Raw genomic sequence first — 21,804 nt, 5'->3', positions numbered from 1 at the left:
CACCCTGTGGAGAGTAATAAGCTACAAATATATCACTGTAGAGATTCAGAACATTACAAGTCACACTGAAGAGAGTTCAGCTATAAACAAGTCATGCACCCTGTAGAGAGTTCAGCTACAATTAAGTTACTCTCTAGAGAATTCAGCTACACACGAGTCACTGTGAAGAGAGTTCAGCTACAAACAAATTACCCTGTAGAGCGATCAGCTACAAACAAAACACTTTGCAGAGAGTTCAGCTACAAACAAATCAACTTTTAGAGCGATCAGCAACAAACAAATCAACTTGTAGAGAGATCAGCTACACAAAAATCAAGTTGTAGAGAGATCAGCTACAAACAAATCGCCCTGTAGAGAGATCAGATAGAAACTAGACACAATGTAAGGAGTTCAACTACAAGCAAATCACCCTGTAGAGCAATCAGCTAGAAACAAATCACCCTAAAGAGAGATCAGCTAGAAACAAATCACCCTGTAGAGAGATCAGCTACAAACAAATCACCCTGAAGAGAGGTCAGCTACAAACACATCAACCTGTAGAGAGATAAGCTAGAAACAAATCACCCTGTAGAGAGTTCAGCTACAAAAAAATCACCCTGTAGAGAGATCAGCTACAAACAAATCACCTTGTAGAGAGATCAGCTACAAACAAATCACCCTGTAGAGAGATCAGCTAGAAACTAGACACAATGTAAGGAGTTCAGCTGCAAGCAAATCACCCTGTAGAGAGTTCAACTAAAACAAATCAACCTGCAGAGAGGTCAGCTACAAACAAATCAACCTGTACAGAGATAAGCTAGAAACAAATCACCTTGTAGAGAGTTCAGCTACAAAAAAAATCACCCTGTAGAGACATCAGCTAGAAACTAGACACAATATAAGGAGTTCAGCTACAAGCAAATCACCCTGTAGAAGAGAGTTCAGCTAAAACAAATCAACCTGCAGAGATCAGCTACAAACAAATCACCTTATAGAGAGTTCAGCTACAAACAAATTACCTTTTAGAGAGATCAGCTAGAAACAATTCACCCTGTAGAGAGGTCAGCTACAAACAAATAAGACTGTAGAAAGATCAGCTAGAATAATTCACCTTGTAGAGATTTCAGCTACAAAGAAACCACCATATAGAGAGTTCAGCTGCAAACAAGTCACCCTTTAGAAAATTCAGCTACAAGCAAATCACCCAGTAGAAAGATCAGCTAGAAGAAGTTACCTTGTAGAGAGTTCAGCTACAAAGAAACCATTCTGTAAAGAGCTCAGCTACAAACAAATCACCTGTACAGAATTCAACTAAAAACAAATCACCATGTAGAGAGATCAGCTAGAAGAAGTTACCTTGCAGACAGTTTAGCACAAATATTTCACCCTGTACAGAGATCAGTTAGAAGAAGTTTCCTTGTAGAAAGTTCAGCTACAAACAAATCACCCTGTAGAAAGATCAGCTAGAAAAATTCACCTTGTAGAGATTTCAGCTACAAAGAAATCACCATTTAGAGAGTTCAGCTGCAAACAAGTCACCCTGTAGAAAATTCAGCTACAAACAAATTACCCTGTAGAAAGATCAAATAGAAGAATTCATCTTGTAGAGATTTCAGCTACAAAGAAATCACCGTGTAGAGAGTTCAGCTGCAAACAAGTCACCCAAGATGCTATTTTAATAGCGACAATTCAGGTGAATTTGGTGCCGCTTGGTCTTGGCACAAAATTCACCTGAATTGTCGCTATTAAAATTTTTACCATTAACCTACCATCACAGCCATTTCTTGGCCGCCACCTTGGATTTCACATCTTTTTTCACCACGGCCTTTTTTGGGGCCACACCTTTTTTTACAGCTTGGCTGTTTTTGATTAGATACCAAGCTACAGGAGGCTACAAAAATATATACTTTTACATATATATGACATACCTAGTCTTCTTATATGTTTCATATTAAAATTTGATGATGCATAATAATAATAATTATGCATACACAGCAGTATGCCATAAAAAACAACAACTAAACTTTGTAACTAGTTATTTTTATATTTAAACAATAAAAATGCATAGTGAAACGAGAGATGAATGATAGTATTACAGCACAACATGCCAATGTGGGGATTTTCTTACAGAGCTATGCTGAAATACCATCATTTATAAGTATATGTCTCTTGTTTCATTGCTTTTTGTCACTTAGATCTGATATATCCCTACTTCATTTTTAAATTTCCAGTTGTTAAATAATATCAGTATTATTAATTTTATGGAATTTTTATTATGTCACGATCTAACAAAACGAATTCTTGTGGTGGCATTGTATGGCTTTGTGTCATATGACTTCCCATTCTATTGTTGCTGCTAACTTCTGATTGAATTTGTGGGAGAATGTGTTTACATATTTCCATAGTGCACAGGGGAAGTTAGTGTCTAATTGAGGAAGTGAGAAAATTGAGGAAGTTAATTATTAGTGTGAAGAAGTTGCGCACCAGATATCCAGTGTTACATGTTCCCCACAATGTGGGCTATAATTACTCTACACTTTGCATGTCAGTGCTGTTTAAAATTGGAACAATGGGAATAGCATCTTAAACTGCATTAAGCTATGTTTTTATGACTATTGCTAGGATATTCATGTGTACATGTCTTAGTAAGAATTGCCAATTTGCCATGCAGTATTATAAGAAGTGACTAGCTTTCTGCTACTGGCAAATACTAAAGGTTGCCATTTGCATCACTGACAAGTTCATAATTATGTCAGTTTTTAAACACCTATTGTAACTATGATGTACCCATGGCTACTGGTATGGTTTAATCAGTGGTTTCAAGTTAAAATGCTTAACAAGGTTTCACTTATATACACAGGTTGCTACAAGTGATACACAATATTGAAAATAATTTAGGTGATGTAAAAGGATGTGTGCACTGAGTTCATGTATGAGGTAACATCTAGTAAGGTTTCTGTTTATTATCGTGTCTGGCTTCTGTTGCCATGTTGCTGGTGCTGCTGCATATGCAGCATATTCATTACATGTTACCTCTATACTGTACATTCCACACTGTAGCTAAAAGGAGCTAAATTCACCAAAACAAGCAAGTTTCAGTCTTCACAGGTGCACGGCAATACTTGTAGGGAAAGGTTGCCAGTTATAAGACTGTTTGCAGGTTAGTTCTGGTTGAAATGTGGGTTTGTGTACTGGGTATGATGTAATAACATGTCATTTATGAGGTGGAAATGATGTCATCATCTTAACATAACTTTCTATAAAAGCTGGCGCTAAAGCAGGTAATGTATCATTATTGGTGTACAAGTGTTTTACAACTGGAGAATGGCAAAAGCTCTTCCTGTACTGCTACTTTCATCTGTAGTGGTAGCAAGTTGTATTGCAGTAAGTCTATTATACTAACTCTCCTAGTAGCATTTACATTGTACTATATGTAATAACTATACTCTTCACAGATTGTTACTGCACAACGAGGATGTGAAACCTGCAGCTACAATTTTTTTAAGGGACGACGTGGAATTCCAGGACAGAAGGTCTCAACTTTAAATTACTAACAAACACATTATCATATACTGATATTTGTGCATAGGGCCACAAGGGCTCTGCTGGTTTTCCGGGATTCACTGGCCCTCAAGGACCAAAAGGACCAAAAGGATTTACTGGGCCAAAAGGATACAGAGGAAAAGACGGTGCTACCGGCGCACCTGGAGATCCTGGAAGCTGCTTCTCTGCTCTTGGTGTTCCAGGTAGTGGAATTAAAGGGGACCAGGGCGAAAAGGGAGTCAAGGTAAAGTATTATAGGCAATTATGTCAACTCTACATGCTACTCTCTGAAATAGGGACAAATGGGACCTACTGGAGCAGTTGGACCACGAGGACCAAAGGGAATAAAGGTTAGCATATCTTATCTGTGGTGACTGCATGGTAATGTCCATTATGATGCTTTTTACATTCTTTAGGGAACATGTTGTGCCAGTCCAGTCAAGGGTTCAAAGGTAAGCTTCAATTCTATAGTTTATAATTTAGTTACATACAACAATAACATACCTATAACGTCATAGGGTGTCCAAGGTCCTGCTGGAACCCCAGGTCAACCTGGAACAAGAGGAACAACTGTAAGTACTGTATTTATACCAAAACATATGTACTGTAGCATATGACATTATAAAGTGTTGCATGATAATATAGAGCACCTTATTTTTTCTAATTATGCACCTGAGTAACACCGTATCATTCTATATACAATTTACCCGCTACTAACACTACTAAAACACTTTAATATATGGACGTGGAACTGAAGATTAATTTATTGTAGTTACAAGTGCACACTGCATTCTAAGACCTAAGAATTTGATGCATAACATTGGCCTTCCCAAATTTGCAAACTCTGTACAAGTTATACTAGAATTAGTTATATATGTTTATCATATTGCAGCAGCAGAATTTTCTGTGACAGTAATTTTACAAGTTTAATACTGATATAAGCAAGCACACAATGCTGTGTCTACAGTCTAAATTGTGTATAATTATATTCGATTCCACAGCTTACAGTACGTACTTATATAAATTCAAATTATAAAATTAACTACTATCTATGATTGTGGCCTTTCACCTTCGCAGGGCCTAAAAGGATATAAGGGACGAAAGGGAAACACTGTTGGATTAAGAGGGGTAAGTATACCAGCTACGTAATGCATGACTATTTAAATTATCACTCATCAATTACATTTCAGCAAGAATATTTTGTGAGGTTGCATATCAAGGAACTGCAAAATCAGGTATGTTTGTAATACATCAATGGTCTATACACACTGTTGAGTAATAATTCTCTGTTAACAGATTGAGGAATGTTGCAGGAGTCAAGGTATATGATGAAAATAAACTGCATTTTTGCCAACAAGTAATAATTTACTTTTATACACAGATGGCACAAAAAGAAAACGACAGGAACCTGTAAGTACTTTGTTAGTTATCACAATTGCAGAACTTTATACTGTAATCTAAAATTTTGGGTTTCGCTAATTAAGATTTAAAGCATTTTGCAAAATAAATTCCAGCCAACCTCTAAATTATTACGGGAAGCTTTTATCCATGTACAAGAGTGCCATTAACTGTGTACAGCAAGTCATTTACACATTTACACGCACTATTCGCACTGATCCAGTTTTTCAAGCAATACTTTGCAGAATTAGAATGGTGAAGACACTTTAGTCTAACTGTCACATAAGCATTACAATTCAACTAATTTTCTAGTCAAATTATTTAAGATTTTGCACAATGCATTTGTGACCATATCTGCAAAAAGGTACACATTTTAGTCCAAGCATGCAAGGAAAATGTTGCAATTGTTGACTCCTTCACTAATCAAGTTTCTCAAAATGTATAACCAAGTTCAGTAGTTACTGATCATGAAAAGATTTGGACACTGATCACAGTATTAAAGTTCAAAAACTGGATAGAATTTTTGTGTATGGAAGATATACAGTAAACTCACATTTTATGGGACATGTTCAGGGATCAAGGTGATTATACATTACCCAATGTCACATGTGTGCACTATAGAAACTTATACCTTCAGAGCCAGGTATACCAGGCCCTGTACCTGGCCCTCCTGGCATTCCTGATAAACCAGGACCAATCAGACCTCCATCAACAGTAAGATGAATGTACCTAATACTGTGATTTCTAAGGCTGCTTGTTTTCTAGTTTTTACCAGGTCCCAGTGGTGATGTAGGTTTTCCTGGACAGAAAGTATGTTCCTATTAAATTTTAGAAAAAAGTTCATGATTATGCTGTGTATTAATCACTAGGGACAAAAAGGACGGCGTGGCTCAACTGGTTCTCCTGGAGCTACTGGAGCTACCGGATCGAAAGGAAACATTGGAAGTCGAGGAGACATTGGCTTCACTGGTGCAAAGGGATTAACTGGACCATCTGGTACCATTAGGGATTGCTCCCCTTGTAGTAAAAATATAGGAATGAAAGGTGCCAATGGAGCACCAGGGGATTATGGAATACCAGGAGCAACAGGGACAATTGGACCTAAAGGATTTCCAGGAAGATCAGGATTATGCTTAAAAGGAGACGTTGGTCATCCTGGATTGACTGGTGAAGATGGAGATGCTGGTAGGAAAGGTTATAATGGTGCAAGAGGACAAATTGGTGAAACAGGGGATAGTAAACCAATTTCATCACTGTCATTAATTTACAAACTACAACAAACCATTGGCATTGTAAGGAGGAGGCTTTCTGAGTGCTGCAGTCCATCTAGACTAGGGAGGGATTTGGATAGGATGATTAGGCAGACCTTACCAGCATTTTGTAAAGTTCCATTTCAATTACCAGATGGTAAAACTGGCCCTCAACGCAGACAGACATCACGTTGTCGCTATGTTAGAGGACCACCTGGCTCACCCGGCTTTCCAGGGTCTAAAGGTGATGCAGGAGACCATGGTTTTACTGGGCCAACAGGGCCAACAGGATCACAAGGGTCCACTGGAAATAGAGGAAGCATAGGACAGCAAGGACCCACAGGGCTTAAAGGAAATCAAGGAAGAAGCTACTTTCAAACTTGCTTGCCAAGAGGAGAGCCTGGTAGCACAGGAGAAAAAGGACAGATAGGTGATCCAGGACTCATTGGATTCCAGGGAAGACGTGGACCAAGAGGAGATGACTGTCCACGTTCTGTTGGACTTCCAGGGGACACTGGGGATGCTGGAACACCTGGGGTAAATGGAGCAAAGGGACAGAAAGGCACACAAGGTGAAAAAGGACAAAAAGGAGAAATTGCTTTAGGTGACATTACTGAAGAGTCATATGAAAGATATCTAAACATGATACAAGAAATTATTAAGAAAATTGAAACTGGAGGATGTTGTAGTTCAGCAACGTGTACACACAATGGTGTACAATACCAACATGGTGAACAGATCAAACCAAATTGCACCACAAAGTGTACTTGCCAAAATGGAGAATGGTCTTGTTCCAAAACAGAATGTTTCAGTGGAGCAACTTGTTCTGCCTCTGGTGATCCACATTACACTACATTTGATGGTACACGACATCACTTCCAAGGTATTTGTGAATATGTACTAGCAAAGGATTGCACGAGAAACAGATTTACAATCAAAACTGTTAACACTCCTTGTGGAAGGACTGCTGCATGTGTCACTGAAGCAACAATTGTAGTGCATAATCTTTTTCTGAATATTGGACTGAAACGTGGTTCAGGAGGAGGACAACTGTTTGTCAATGGTAGACATTATCCTAATAATGGAAATGGGTTTGTTCTGTCAATTGGTGAAGTAGAAATTATACGCAGCAGTACTTCAATTGTAATATTGCTGACCACTACTGGTGTGGTTGTGACCTGGACAGGAACATCCTACATTAGTGTAAAGGTATCTGAAGATTTAAAGCATCAAGTTTGTGGCCTTTGTGGTACCTACAATGACAATTCTACCGATGATTTTCAAACACGTGGTGGTGTAGTTGTAAGCAATACTAATGAATTTGGATTTAGTTGGTTACTTGATAGATATACTGTGAGCAATTGCACATGTCCACCACCTGACCTATGTTCAGCCACAATCCAACAACAGGGAGCTGCTCGTTGTAACATTTTGAAAGGAATGTACTTCTCAGCTTGTAACAATGTTGTAGATCCTGCTCCATACATTGATGACTGTATATTTGACTACTGTAGATGTCCCAGTAGCCAACATGAAGAATGTTATTGTGACAATCTTGAGAATTATGCCAAACAATGTGCAGAGAAAGGAATTGTGTTGAACAAGTGGAAGAGTCTTTATTGTCGTAAGTATAGATAATTATATAGACATGGCATTGGGCCATCGGCTCAATAATGTGATTACTATGATACTTCCCATAGCTGTGACTTGCCCTAATGGAATGATTTACCAGGAATGTGGAACAGCTTGTCCTGAGACTTGTGTAAACTATGCAGACCCACCAGTTTGTATTGAACATTGTGTAGAAGGCTGCTTCTGTCCACCTGGTCAAGTGTTACTACGTAACTCCATTTGTGTTGATGTGGAAGCTTGCCCACGTATGTTTGAATATCATGAATATTCTACATACTGATCAGTATGAAAATTATTTACAGGATTCTCTTGCAATAGAATGCCAAACTTGCAAATTCTTGGACCAGGTTAGCAATACAGTAAAAAATTTATTACTTCTAAATTTATTATATATTTAAGGTCTTTCAGTGGGTGGACCACCTTCAGATGTGATAATAGATGTGGGAAAATGTCGTGAAAACCACTGTCAAGGAAGTTGTCTTCCCACTAAGACAAGAAAAGAAACTGTCCGCCTTTCTTCTGGATCAAAAGAAGTAGAAATAATTGAGTCTTGTCAGTGTCTGTCAAATGAAGGTTCATCATGTGCAGTAGCCAAGAAAGAAGTGACCTATTTTGCTAACACCTCTAGTGAAATAACAATAGGTGCTAATCAGTGTGTGGGATCTTGTGGAGGTATGGTATGAAAATACAAAGAACATGCAGTGTTGGGAGTAATGCATTATGTAATGTGTTACATAATATTATTACTTTTGTGGTAACTAAGTAAAAATATAACGAAATACGCTATAAAAACAGGTAATATAACTCAAGTTACTATATTTACAAATGTAACGCATTACCTAAGTGATATAGTTACTGTGATGAATCTAATATTACATAATATCATTACTACAAGTAACGAAGTTACTAGTAATCCACTGAATAATGCCTAGCCACAACGAAGTACTGTAATGAAGCCTATTGAATGAAGCTTGTTCACCAGCTTCGTACTTATAACCAAGATTTGCACATTGTCCAACATTGCAATCATGTCACGTGATAAGGTGGTAGTTTCACATGTGACAGCTTAAGGCTATGGACACAAAGTAATATAATATGTAATATTATTATTTTCATGGGTAATATGTAACTGTAACTAAATAGTTCAGTTGCAAGTAATATGTAACTAGTTATAAAGTAACTGTCCCAACACTGACAACATGTATATATTTGTACAATATGAATTGAAGGAGCTTTATTGATGACATTAATTTACTGTATTCCCCAAACAGTTCATAGGATAAACTGTATTCCAACAAAAGAGAAAACTGTTGCAGTTGATAATGGTGAAAATGGCATAGTTGTGGCTACAGTAATTGAGAAATGCCAATGTTATTTGGAGTGCTACAGAAAGAGTTACTATGAGAAATATCGAGAGGTTGCTAGCAGAGAAGAAGTGGTAAGGATTATTCATACACAAGCAAATATTAACTATATAGTTGCTTTATCATACGATTTAACCTTCATAATCAACTTGGTAGGAAATAGATGTAGGAGTGTGTGAAGCCCATGAAGGATTTTGTCGACCACTGAAGACACATCAGTACAATGGACCAAGTTTGGAGAAGGATGGAAAGCCTTATAGCCTCTTGATCATTGACAGCTGTGGAACAATATTTCCTCAGTATGTTTTTAAGCGGCGTCACCCAGACAGGTGATAATACATTACAGAATTGTCAAGTGATATATAGTAGTACAAGATATATTTGTGACTGAATTTGTGGGAAGGTAAAATTTTGGCCAATTTTTTGAACTTTGAAACTTCATAACTTTTTATCATTGCATGTAACTGCCTGGAATTTTTCATGAGTGAAGATATAGTATCTGGCAACAAAAATCAGCTTAACCAATATATGGAGTCAACTGTTATAACTCATGAAAATGTGTGGAAAGGCTTATAAAAAAAGGAAAATGCTTATAATTAACACAGCAGTTCACTACCAGCAGTGACAAGTTCAGTTTGTTTGTTATGGCATTACTTGGACATTTTTGAATAATTATTTGCTGGAAATTAATGTGCATGCAGATTGTTCTCAATAGCTACAAAGTAGCAAAACAAAGTAGCAAATTTAACATTTCAAATGTGTGCATTTATTGGTTCTATCAAGAATTAAAGTTTTGTAGGTCCCATCCAGTATAATTTTATGAACTCTTACCTACTTGGGTGCTACATGTATTATTCATATCTAAATTCCATTTAGTACACATAGCTAATACTGTGCAACATACTGTTTAAACACAAAGTGTCATCTTTGTGAAAATACCAATATATTTATGTAAGATACATAGCCAATAGAAGCTCTTAAGGAGTGGTGTCAATGACTGAAATGTATGTGCCAATTTTTGTGGCATATTCAAAACAGTCTCATGTCCTATTGTCATTATTGTAACCAGCAATTTATCAATGTATAGTTGAAACATATATATGTAAATATTGTATTGTATTATAATCTAATCAAAAACAGCAAACTGTTTTTGATTAGATATTATGCTGTCTTTTGTCTATCGTTTTTAATATTTCTACAGGGAAAGTGAAGAAGATGATGAATAAGTGACACTTTTATGTAATATTTTGAAGTTGATTTTGTAACTTATACATGAAATTAGTATAATTTTATATTGGCTGGTAAATGTCACATCTCCATCATGCTATATAAGGAGATCAGTCTCAAAACACGCTATTGGTTTTCATGTTATAACTCACTGATATTAAACAGATTTCCATTACATAACTCAAGATTGTACCTTTTGCCTATTTTATTTGATTATTATGAATTGTGGTACACCATATATATTGATAGTGCACGCATTTTCTGAGAATTTCTAATAAAATTCACATTATAAGAATGTTCTAGAATTTCCATTGACAGATCAGGTATAAGCTAGCTAAAAATGAAGTTGCAGTGCGATAAAGGATTTTGCTGGGATATAATAGGTGTTGCAAAAGTAGGGATTTTGTTGCTTGTGTACAATGTATGCATGTGGTCTCTTTCATTCAATCTATACTTGTAACAATAACAATGTGAAGCTGATATTAAAATGACATGGCTGCTTGTCATATTATTGTTGTTGTTTCAAATAGTAAAGCTTGTTCCTTAGCAGGCCATGCACACTGAGACTTTATCATGATGTTAAAGAATAAAATAATCAGCGTGTTATTTTACAATCTCAACTTGTTTTAACATGTGCAGAGCAAATACCTTACAACACTCATGCATGCATTATTATTAATAATTTGAAATCAATCATCACACAGATTTACTGAAACAGTATTATAGTTTTGCTAATTTATGCCATCAACTCATGAAGTGTTTATGATTTATAAATGGTGATTGTATAGGTATATTGTGTCAACAAAATGTAAAATTGCTTAGAATAGAAATACTCAGAACTGCACAATTTCTTATGCAACCCATCATGTACTGTTACCATGATACTGTGTTAATTGTACATGCATACTTAATTGTCTATTGTATACAACAGTCAATTTACAACAGGTGTACTATAAAATCATTCACCACTAATGGTATATTTATAATATATGTACATATATAGTATACCACATGCATGGGTCAACAATTATTTGTATGCAGGTACAGTGTAGGTAAGTAGCTTGCACATGACGAATCTCATTGCAACACCTGTCCATGGTTGACATTGACTGTTTATAATAAGCTAATACCACACTATATATAGTTCTATATGAAGTGCTACTGCCTTTCATCATATGCAAGCTACTTATACGTACCTACTTACAAATAATTGTTGACCTATGCATGTGGTGTATTATGTACATACATTATACAGTTGACTGTCTAAACTAATTCTACATTATACAGTATATACATATATGAAGTGCTGTATAATATATAGTGAACTACATGCATAAGTCAACAGTTATTTGTATGTAGGTACTGTAGCTATAGCTTGCACATGATGAATCTCATTACAATGCCATGGTTGACATTGAAGGCAGTTAATTGCCTATACTAATACCACATCAAGAACTAGAACTACCAGGTAAATTACCAACTGTAATCACCTTATTAGGATATGTGACTATGTAGACTATTAATGGTTGATACAATGGAGCATTTCTTTTTGGGAAGCCCAGAAGGGTATAAAAAACAGTATATCTGTTAGGCACTTTCATCAATTCACAGTCAATTATTATAGTAGTGAACTAGAGTTAATCAGTGTTGGCTAGTCTACAATGACTACTATTATAACACTGGTAGTTCTAGTTAGTCTAGGAAAAGTGTTAGTTGATGGACAATGTCAAACAAATGGTGGACCTATTGACAACTGTTGCTCTCTTGCCTACAATAACAACAACTACAATGTAAAGAGTTCACTATTGGTAACTTTTGTGAAGTTAATCACTCCAATACTAGAGTATACTGTGACACTACCTCAGGAGGAGGAGGGTGGACTATCATTGAAAGGAGAAAAGATAGGAGTGTTGATATTTTTCAACAGAGATTGGGTATAATATGAAGATGGATTTGGTAGCCTTGATGGAGAATTTTGGCTTGGATTAAAATCTATCAATTGTCTGACAAATCATACAAAATTGGGAGCTACGAATAGACTATCAGTTATCCAATGGAACAAGATCTTATCTTCACTACAAACACTTTGCAGTTGTTAAAGCAGCTGAAGACAAGTATCGACTGATCATATCAGAATTTGTTAGTGTTGGACTGACTAATCCATTTGTTCATAATTCCCATCATGATGGATTGAACCGTATGGCTTTTACTTCATGTGATCGTGACAATGACTTTTCATCTAAAAATTGTGCCAGTTTTAATGGTGGGTGGTGGTATTGAATGTGTGGTGTAGCAAAGTTCCATAACTACTACAATGTTGAGCAAACAATACATGATGAGTGGCATGCATTGCCATTTATGGAAATTAAAATAAGGCCACTGAACTGTAGCAGTCACTAAACTGATTCTCTGTGTGTGCTGTATGAAATACCATTTATTATGTCGATTGATATTTAATGATCGTAGCAATAATTTTAACACATTTTGCTTGTATAATATTTTTGATTGCTAATTAGGCCTATATATAATGCAACAAGCATTAACATTGCAGATCTCACTTGTACATCAAGTAGCTCTGTAGTACTGTATTCACATTATATCACATACACTGTTAAAAATGGGTTCTTCCATGAACACCCCTCAGGGTGTTATAAATGCCGTTACAATCAAGACCCTCAGTGGGTATTTCATTTACACCCTTTAATGGTGTGAATAAAATACCCATGGGTGTTTCATGGTTTTTAAAAGAAATGAATTATATACAACAGTTTCACCTATGGTGCAATAGGACCTGCCTATATCAAGCATGAACATGCATGTCTGTATATGGCATTATAACTCTACATTAATAGCTAACATTGTAACACATACATAACACACTTACTTGAAATGTTTTCTTACTCTACGTATGGTTTTCAATTTGTATTTAAAACCTAACCACCAAGCATCACTTTTATTGTGGGTTTTAGATAGTTACTTATTTACAAAATTTGTCATGTAAAACTGCAATAAGTGCCATAAGGTAAGAAAACTTCACTTTTACTTAGTATTTACTGTCATGTCACATATTCTCACAACAATTATCACCTGGGATGTAACCTAACACCGCATTTGTGCTTCCATGAACACCCATTTTACTAAACACCTCAGAAGCATACAATAATACACCCTAAAGGTGTGAGAGTATATAGGACTCCGTGTACTGGAACACCCCATTTTTAACAGTGTAATTGTTCTATGAATTACTATGTATTTATTGATAATTGTGTTATTAAACAAATAAAATTACTGAATTTACAAGTGTGGATAGCTATAGTTACTAAAGGACCACTAGACATTTTGTATTTACATAAGCAATATCAGTAACATAGTTGTAGTTTTCAACGAGAGTTTTTAACATTATCATGTACATACAGTAGGTACAGATGTGGGATCTGGTGGAGCTGGGAATCCAGCTGCAGGACTGTACATTTACATAATTGTTATTTTGATCTAAATGTACAGTACTTTAAAGTTTATAAAATTTTTAATTATGTCAGCTCCTGATGTTTATTATCAAAAGGAATCATCATAACCTAAGAATGACACAGGAGCAGATCCAAAAGAGGGGGGCACATTGTTGATAAGTTGAAGAGCAAAAAAATAAAGGCCATAACAATAAAAGCTATCCTTTACCAAATATATATTATATCACGTTTGTAAAATGAAATCCTATTTATAGCTTTACACTACCCCATGAACACTGTGACTGCTTTATTAGAGCGGTTGACACTATATTAGAGTATCTCAATCTTGTATGAAAAGAATGGGGGGGGGGGCACATTCATCCCCCCCCCTCCCCATCCACCACTGTGACGTTGGAGATAATGCTTACAATTTGGTGCTATGCACATTCTTGGATCTTTAAAAGGTACAAGATGGCTGATAATTATTGTATGAAATTGTAGGAACAAACCAATGTGAATTGGGATTAACTGCACTCCTATATAATTATGTGATGTACTATTGGCATAATTCATATGCATAACTTGACTGTAACAAATAGTGAGCCATATACAGTAATCCATGTGTGAGCCTATACATGGTTCTTATATATCAGTGTCTCTTGGTATGCATTCAAGTGCAAGTGCATAAATACAAAATTGTATAAATTTAATTACCTCCATTCAATGTTTTTACTTTCATTCACAAGATTAACATCAAGGGTGGCCATGCATGGATCTCAGATTTTACAAGGGGTGTGTGTGTGCTAATTAAGCTAGAGGAATCTATAAGGGACTAAGAAAAGTTGATAGCTACAACTAGTAGCTAGAGCTAGTATAATTTGTGATTTCTCTAGGGGCATGTCCTTGACAGGAATTTCTACTAATTTAACTTTGCAAGTTTGAATTTGTAATAATTTTTCCTAAATTTCATTATAAACAAAAACATTACATGTGAGTTACCTTAACTAAGTGAAATCCTGCATTATTCTCTAGCACTGGTAAAGGGAATAGCATCAGAGCTATCAAGAGAAATTAGGGAGCCCAGGTAGTTAGGGCCCATTGTGTATACAGTAGCTATATAATACCTGTGTACAAACTAGAATGTGCAGCTATAAGTAGCATGCGTAAACCAATAGTGTGCAAATCACTAGCACTGTAGGATTTCCACTCAAAATATTGGAAGATGCTTATTTTGCTGTATCTGCTGATTTTCACATAGACTGACCTGTAAGGTAGAGTAAACAACTACTACTTCAGAATTATTTATAGCATTCAATATCAGCAAATAATTTTAGCACATGTATTATCCAAAGAGTGCATGTTCACATGATAAAAAATCCCATTATAACTGTATTGTCAGCATTGGACAGTATATTAAAAATCATTGCGGTTGAATGCAGAGAAGATCACAGATCCTGGTTGCTGTGGCTCATCTGGCGCTTGCCTAGGCTGCATGTTGCTGGGGATCAAGTCACCGCTGGGTCTGGGATTTTTTCTGCATTCCTCCACGTTTCAGTTACATGTTTCAGACTCCCTGAACTCGCAGGCTTTAGCCTTCTCACAGGTCCCTAGTGGGATAGCATTTAATAAAACTACCTCAATCAAGACTTCTATGTCTTGTGTTATCATAGCATGCACGAGCACATCCAATATAACTGCTGTGGGATTGTTGATCATGTGACCACTTTTATACAAGTTAAAGCTACACTGATATTAAAAGCAATAGACATTTGAATTAGTACTTGCCTGTTTTATCATAAAGGTCAGTATGAAAAATGTTGTGAAATCAAAAGTTGGTGGCCAAGAAATGGCTGCAATGATATCTACTGGATGATTAATCCAACAGTGGAATACTATAGAGGTAGCCATTATCCAAGCTTTATCTGAATAGCTATATCTATTCCAAATCAGCTAAACTGTGAAAAAGGGTGTGGTTTTCCAAAAAAGTCAAAGGGTCATCCGACCTTTGCAGAGGACCTTTGCACCAGGAGCTCTAGAATTCAGGAATTTACGCTATCGGTATTTGGTAACTTTTGCGGAATTAATGACTGCAATACTAGAGTATACTGTGACTCTACCTAAGGAGGAGGAGGGTGGACTATCATTGAAGGAGAAAAGATGGAAGTGTTGATTTTTTCAACAGAGATTGGGTAGAATATGAAGATGGATTTGGTAGCCTTGATGGAGAATTATGGCTTGGATTAAGATCTATTAATTGTCTGACAAATCATGCAAATTGGGAGCTATGAATAGACTATCAGTTATCCAATGGAACAAGACCTTATCTTTACTACAAACACTTTGCAGTTAAAGCAGTTGAAGACCAGTATCGACTGACCATATCAGGATTTGTTAGTGTTGGACTGACTGATCCATTTGTTCATAATTACCATCATGATGGATTAAAACAGTATGGCTTTTACTTCACGTGATCGTGACAATGACTTTTGGTCTAAAAATTATGCCATTAAGGTGTGTGGACAACATATTAAATTATTATCCTTTCTTACTCATCAACATTGGTAGAGATGCTGCAGTACTGTAGTAATATACATGTACAACATCTTAGTCTGCCATCAACTAAGTTAGATCCTGAACAACTACAGAAGATGATACATCATATGAAATATCTGCAAACACTGGTGAAATATAAAAAGGACCGTAACGATTTATTTCCTAATGTTAGTCATCTTAAAGAAATTGCAATAGTTTGTAGCTACCTTATGGAGACATGTTCAAGCATTGGAACGAAATAGAATTTAGGCCATCAAGTCTTAAAGTTATTGTCCCAATATTTCATTACTATATTGAATGTTTGGTTGACTATGTTACTCAGCTTACTACAATCCCTACTGGTACCACGGAAACTTTACAGTGATCAATAAATGTGGTAAAGTACCATTAAACTTTTCTTTTCCACTTTCATACCTTCAACTACAAATTGATGGATCTGGTAAAGTGACCACTTCATGTGTGTATCTCAGTGACTTTGGTATTAATAGAATTGATAGATGGTTTAGCAGTGATGACCAATGGCTGCAGCACATGTTGCTGTCAGACCTTCAGTGCTGTTCACTGTAAAGTGTTACTAATTTTAAAAAAAAATTGTCAGTATGGTGGGAGTACAATGTATGGGGTGAGGTTGAATATGTATAGCAAACCAAACTTGATGCTTATTGCTATATAAACCATGCAACCTTATATTAAATATGCTACTCATTTGGATGTTTCTCACTGCTCGATCACTTCAATCTGGTCACTTGGAACAACTAACTATTGCTTGCCCACAAACACAATTTCAGTTATTGTTATAATTGTTTGAAAAGGTTAAAGTTGATTTGCTTGCTGAAGAAATGTTCTACTATCACAAAAATAGAATGTGATTACGGAGAATTTCACTATTGTGGTTGCAGGAAATTAGACACATTGATGTTATCATATTTCACAACTGTTATCTGTTACCTAAATTGTTATGATAATTCATCCACTACTGTACAGGATATGATAATTGATAAATAACTGTAAGCAACTCACAAGTGTGTGAGTGCATGTTGCTACATGGAATTTGTCATTGAACTTAATCCATAACCAAAATTATACATTCTTGCAGTCTTTAATGATGTTCCTGATGACTTTATGACCTCAGTTTCAACTCATGGTGGACTGGTACATGTAGGTATGAATGATAGATCTTTGACAGCTGAAGGTATAACGTCTCTTGTGAGGAACTCTCCCAAACTGATAATATTATGTTTATATGCTTCTAGAGTACATGTAGATGGAAATGTGATAAACTTTAATGCCACACTGAAGAAAATGTTTTCTGAAAGAAAACTATTTACAGCTGGTTACTACAGTGTAATGAGAAGCGTTTTCTTATCATTGACAGTCATTGTTATTTTCCACCACTCATTCAGCAAGGCACAAATCTTTTACCACTTTGATAGAAATAATGACTTTTATATGCAGTAGTTACATAATTGTATTGTATATTGGCATTTGTTCATACAAATTACTATAAGGTTGAAGTAGTGATTAAAGGGTGGGCTATTTGCAATAAATTATTATTTTAGATTTACTTATTAAGGCTTAAGCACTAGTGCTGAAGGTCTGTAGGACACCTGGTCCTACAGCCTGTTTAAGTTGTTATATAAAGTTGTTTGAAAATGTGGAGAATGTTCCAACTTATTATCTAAATGTTTCCATTATTAATAAGTCTTTTAAAATATTATACTGCTATTCTTGTGTACTTGTCTGGTAAGACTAGTCTAGAAGGTTCAGTACAAAATTCTGGGACTTATATAATAATTATATGTACTTATAATTGCAACCAGATTTGACAGTACTGTACCATACCAATCAATACCTTCCTCACACATTGACTTTGAAGGACCATAATGCTGTCAGTTTCAAATTTTGAACTGTAATTTTCATAATACCATGCATGGAAGTGAATTTTAGGTCAATAGTATGCTGAGTGGTCAAGTTAAAGTGCAAAGAATTGGTGAAGTCTGGTTTAGTCAAATTTGGTCACAATTTTATAAATAGATCTATAATCATGAATGGTTTCTATTAAGTGAGCATGATTATCTAAAATGTCAATTGCCTAATTCATAGTACTCATACCGTCTATGAACGATTAGTTATAGCAACATTGTTCTAAGAAGTCACATGTTCCAGGACATGTACTTGTGACTGTTGTGAGGTGTCTAATGAGTACAGTATATAGAAAAAAAAAGATGACAAACAAGTGCTCAAAAAGTAGCTGAGTGGGCATTGGGTGGGTGAGAATTACAAGCCATGTACTTAATATTAATAACATGTACACTTTACTCTATGTCCTGGATATCCAGGCACACTGTTACATAGATGACACTTACAACCTCTATTGCATTATACATATATACAGTATGATACCTTTATGTAATAGTGTTCTTGTAATTACGTACTTACTGAGTGGGTATTTAACTGGTCACCGGCTACCGGTCTAAATTTTATTTTACTAGTATATAGCTAAATTATTCTCTTTTGTGCAGGTTTAGAATGGTGGACAAAAGGCTGGAGTGAAGATGTCAGATCAAATACTGGACACAAAGACTTACTGTATGACAAAATAAATAACATACAATCAGTTTAATATACTTTTTACCTAAGTCTCTTCCATGGTCACTAGAAGAATATCAATGCTTCAATGGGCCATTATGTACAAATCTAAGCAACAATGTTACTAGGCAATTATCCAGCATATAAATTTTGGGAATGTGTATGTATAATTATAAAGCACTTATTAAACATTAACATGTAAGAATTTTGCACAGTTCCATTTAATTTCAGCTACTCTAACACTGAAGACAAAACAGTTAGATAATTTAATAAAACAGTTATGCAATTACACTACTTGACATAATTATGTATGACACAATAAGATATTGATGACAAAGTTGAAACTAGGTAGATTATATATTGAAACAAGCTTTACCTACAGCTTAAGTTATTAAATCATGCAGTATGTGACAGAAAGGAGTAGTCGATCTGATGTTTATTGCTATCTGCAGTCTTATACCATGCAGCTTACTGGGAATGTAGCTGTCTGTAGGTATAAGTAATAACCATGTCCATTTATATAGGAATATCTCTTGGCTTATGTGGAGCCACACTTGATAATTTATTGTTAATTGCAAGGCAAACTTGTGTAACGTTTGGTTAAAACATACCCCTTTGCTCTTTATTCTTACAGATAATCTTTACAATAGTAGAGCTAGACTACCCAACATCAAACCAAAATTTATGCAGCTCTTATATATAACAAGGTCATGTACAGGTCAACTCTGGGTTCTACTATTTGGATAAGCGGGTCATCTGGGTAACCCTGTTCAACATTTGATTGAGGTAATCTAACCAATAATCAGTTTGGGATGTTCTGAGCCTAACTGACACTTCTTAGAAAACCACTGCTCATATTGTATACCACTATGTTACTTATAGGGTCACTTATGGTTCACAATAAATCTGAAATAGTGCTACAGGTATACAATTTTATGGTGTGCATGTGAGCAAATTGTTTGCAAAATGGGCCAATGGAGTGGCAATACATAATAACCTGCTGTAGCTGGCACCCATAGTACCTACCACGATTCTTCAGATGATAATGATTCTGATTCAGTGAACAAATGTAGACACTTGTCCAGTGTAGCCGGTCCACTACTAGTATCTACACACGATACAAATACACACAGTATGACTGTTATAAAATTATCAGATTGTTTAAAATGAACAAAGGTACATAAAATGTATGTACAGGTAGTATACATGCATGTACATGAAATTTACACAAACTGACTAACCATCAGTATGGGTAGTTGAACAACTACTATCAGTCTCTTGTAGAACTGCAATGCAGCACAACAACATGCATAATTAATAACACCCAGTGCTAAGCACATATATGGCTACAAAAAAAACAAAGCTATAGAGCTATATATTTATAAAGCAGCCAAGCTGAAAAAGTGTGTGCATGACTTCCAAAAACCCAAGGTGAGAAATGTGAACTATAAATGTTTGGCATAAAAGTAATAACAGAAATCAGTACAAAAGAAGTGCAAAAATAAAAATTATAGTAGAAGTACATAGCATAAGAAGTGTGATCTCAATGAAAAGACAGCCCATTTGCAGGCATAGTGTTTTTAAAATATATGTAGATTTGGAGAATTTTGCAGGGGAATAGCATTGGAAGAATATGAGGCTTGTGCTGAGAGTTTATGGTGGCATTTTTAACTTGATTTTTTACTTAATATGAATTATTTTAATTATGAAAAAGTGAGTTAATTAGGCCCGTGAAATGACTGATCAAGTTGACATAGCCTATTGACGGTGTTTTTAAAATAATGATGTGTTAATATCTTATAATGATGTGTTAACATTTTTGCAGATCAGCTTCCACCTTGATTTTACCTTTTCAACCTGGAATGAACATTGTTCCTTCTTCTATTTGTAAACCCAAAAGCTTGTTTTCATATACCTGTCTTCTGTTTCTTTTATGAGACAAAACAAATGAAGTGACTCAATTTTTATGTGTATATTCTATTATGCGGTGACTAGATACCAGGAGTTCAAAATATTTGTATGTACATTTAGCAAAAGCACTGCTACATGCTTGACCTTATCAACACCTATCATCACTTTTCAACAGTTCTCTATCTGTCAGTAGAAGCAGGACACAGCAGTGCATTTGTACAGATTCTCCCCTATTATGGAATTTGTCACAATAATGACTGTACTGGTCGCATAATTATTTGTTTACATGTTTGACTCTCACATAATAACTTCATAGTTGTTATTCCAATTCATTCACAGTGTACCACAAACAGTTTGAGTTGTAATAATTTACCAATCCACAGATTGATATTCAACTTATCAGTTCCCACAAGCAGCTTACACTGTAGACATGGCAACAGTATCATATAACAAATCTCAATCACTTAGCATACATATTTCACATACACAACCTGTACATGATATTGCACATAGATGGTTTGACATGTTATGATTACAAAGCTAAAAGGCTGCCTCAGTACTAGATAATAGCAGCCACTAATGCACTATTTTACATCTGAAGTACTATATATGCTGAGAAAGATTAAACTAAATTAATTAATGTATTAGAACCTATGGTTTTGTTTTTTAATTTTACCAACAAATACAGTAGAAGCCATAATACTTGGGTAGTTAAATTTATTGAAAACCACTACTTGTTGTAACCATATTAGGATATAACTGCACACAATAGGATGTTACAGTGTAATGTGTCCTTATTAGGAAATACACAGTAATATAAAAGCACTACAACTATCATGTACTTTCAACAGTTTACAGTTAATTATTGTATATAGCAGTGAACTAGAGTTGATCATTGTTGGCTAGTCTACA

The 21,804-nt window shown here is 35.4% G+C and overlaps 1 protein-coding gene across 2 annotated transcripts; it reads left to right on the top strand.

The window, feature by feature from the left end:
• The first annotated feature begins 3,270 nt into the window (after positions 1-3,270).
• LOC136254849 (otogelin-like protein) lies at positions 3,271-10,631 on the top strand. Of its 2 annotated transcripts, XM_066047610.1 has the most exons (19): positions 3,271-3,363; positions 3,435-3,512; positions 3,569-3,766; positions 3,819-3,872; positions 3,939-3,974; positions 4,041-4,094; positions 4,600-4,650; positions 4,713-4,757; positions 4,819-4,843; positions 4,904-4,932; positions 5,542-5,634; positions 5,686-5,730; positions 5,790-7,794; positions 7,871-8,047; positions 8,105-8,149; positions 8,202-8,474; positions 9,074-9,240; positions 9,323-9,495; positions 10,368-10,631. In XM_066047610.1, exons 1-19 carry the CDS (start codon positions 3,304-3,306, stop codon positions 10,390-10,392), a joined length of 3,633 nt encoding a protein of 1,210 aa, XP_065903682.1. In that variant the 5' UTR covers positions 3,271-3,303; the 3' UTR covers positions 10,393-10,631. The 2 variants fall into 2 exon arrangements, with proteins under 2 accessions (XP_065903682.1, XP_065903683.1); XM_066047611.1 differs by lacking the exons at positions 3,271-3,363; positions 3,435-3,512; positions 3,569-3,766; ... (5 more) ...; positions 4,819-4,843; positions 4,904-4,932 and adding an exon at positions 5,007-5,501 and having other exon boundaries at positions 5,558-5,634.
• Positions 10,632-21,804: the final 11,173 nt, after the last annotated feature.

This window comes from Dysidea avara, chromosome 4, assembly GCF_963678975.1.
Source record: "Dysidea avara chromosome 4, odDysAvar1.4, whole genome shotgun sequence".
In the NCBI taxonomy this organism is placed as follows: domain Eukaryota; kingdom Metazoa; phylum Porifera; class Demospongiae; order Dictyoceratida; family Dysideidae; genus Dysidea; species Dysidea avara.
The sequence above is the reverse complement of the archived record's forward strand: the minus strand, read 5'-3'. Positions and strand labels throughout refer to the sequence as shown.

What these genes read in the sequence shown, in the direction of transcription:
- LOC136254849 (XM_066047610.1), top strand. Translation starts at nt 3,304, where the DNA reads ATGGCAAAAGCTCTTCCTGTACTGCTACTTTCATCTGTAGTGGTAGCA. An exon ending in GTCCAGTCAAGGGTTCAAAG is followed by an intron (nt 3,975 to 4,040) that starts GTAAGCTTCAAT and finishes ATAACGTCATAG; the next exon opens with GGTGTCCAAGGTCCTGCTGG. An exon ending in GGAATGTTGCAGGAGTCAAG is followed by an intron (nt 4,844 to 4,903) that starts GTATATGATGAA and finishes TTTTATACACAG; the next exon opens with ATGGCACAAAAAGAAAACGA.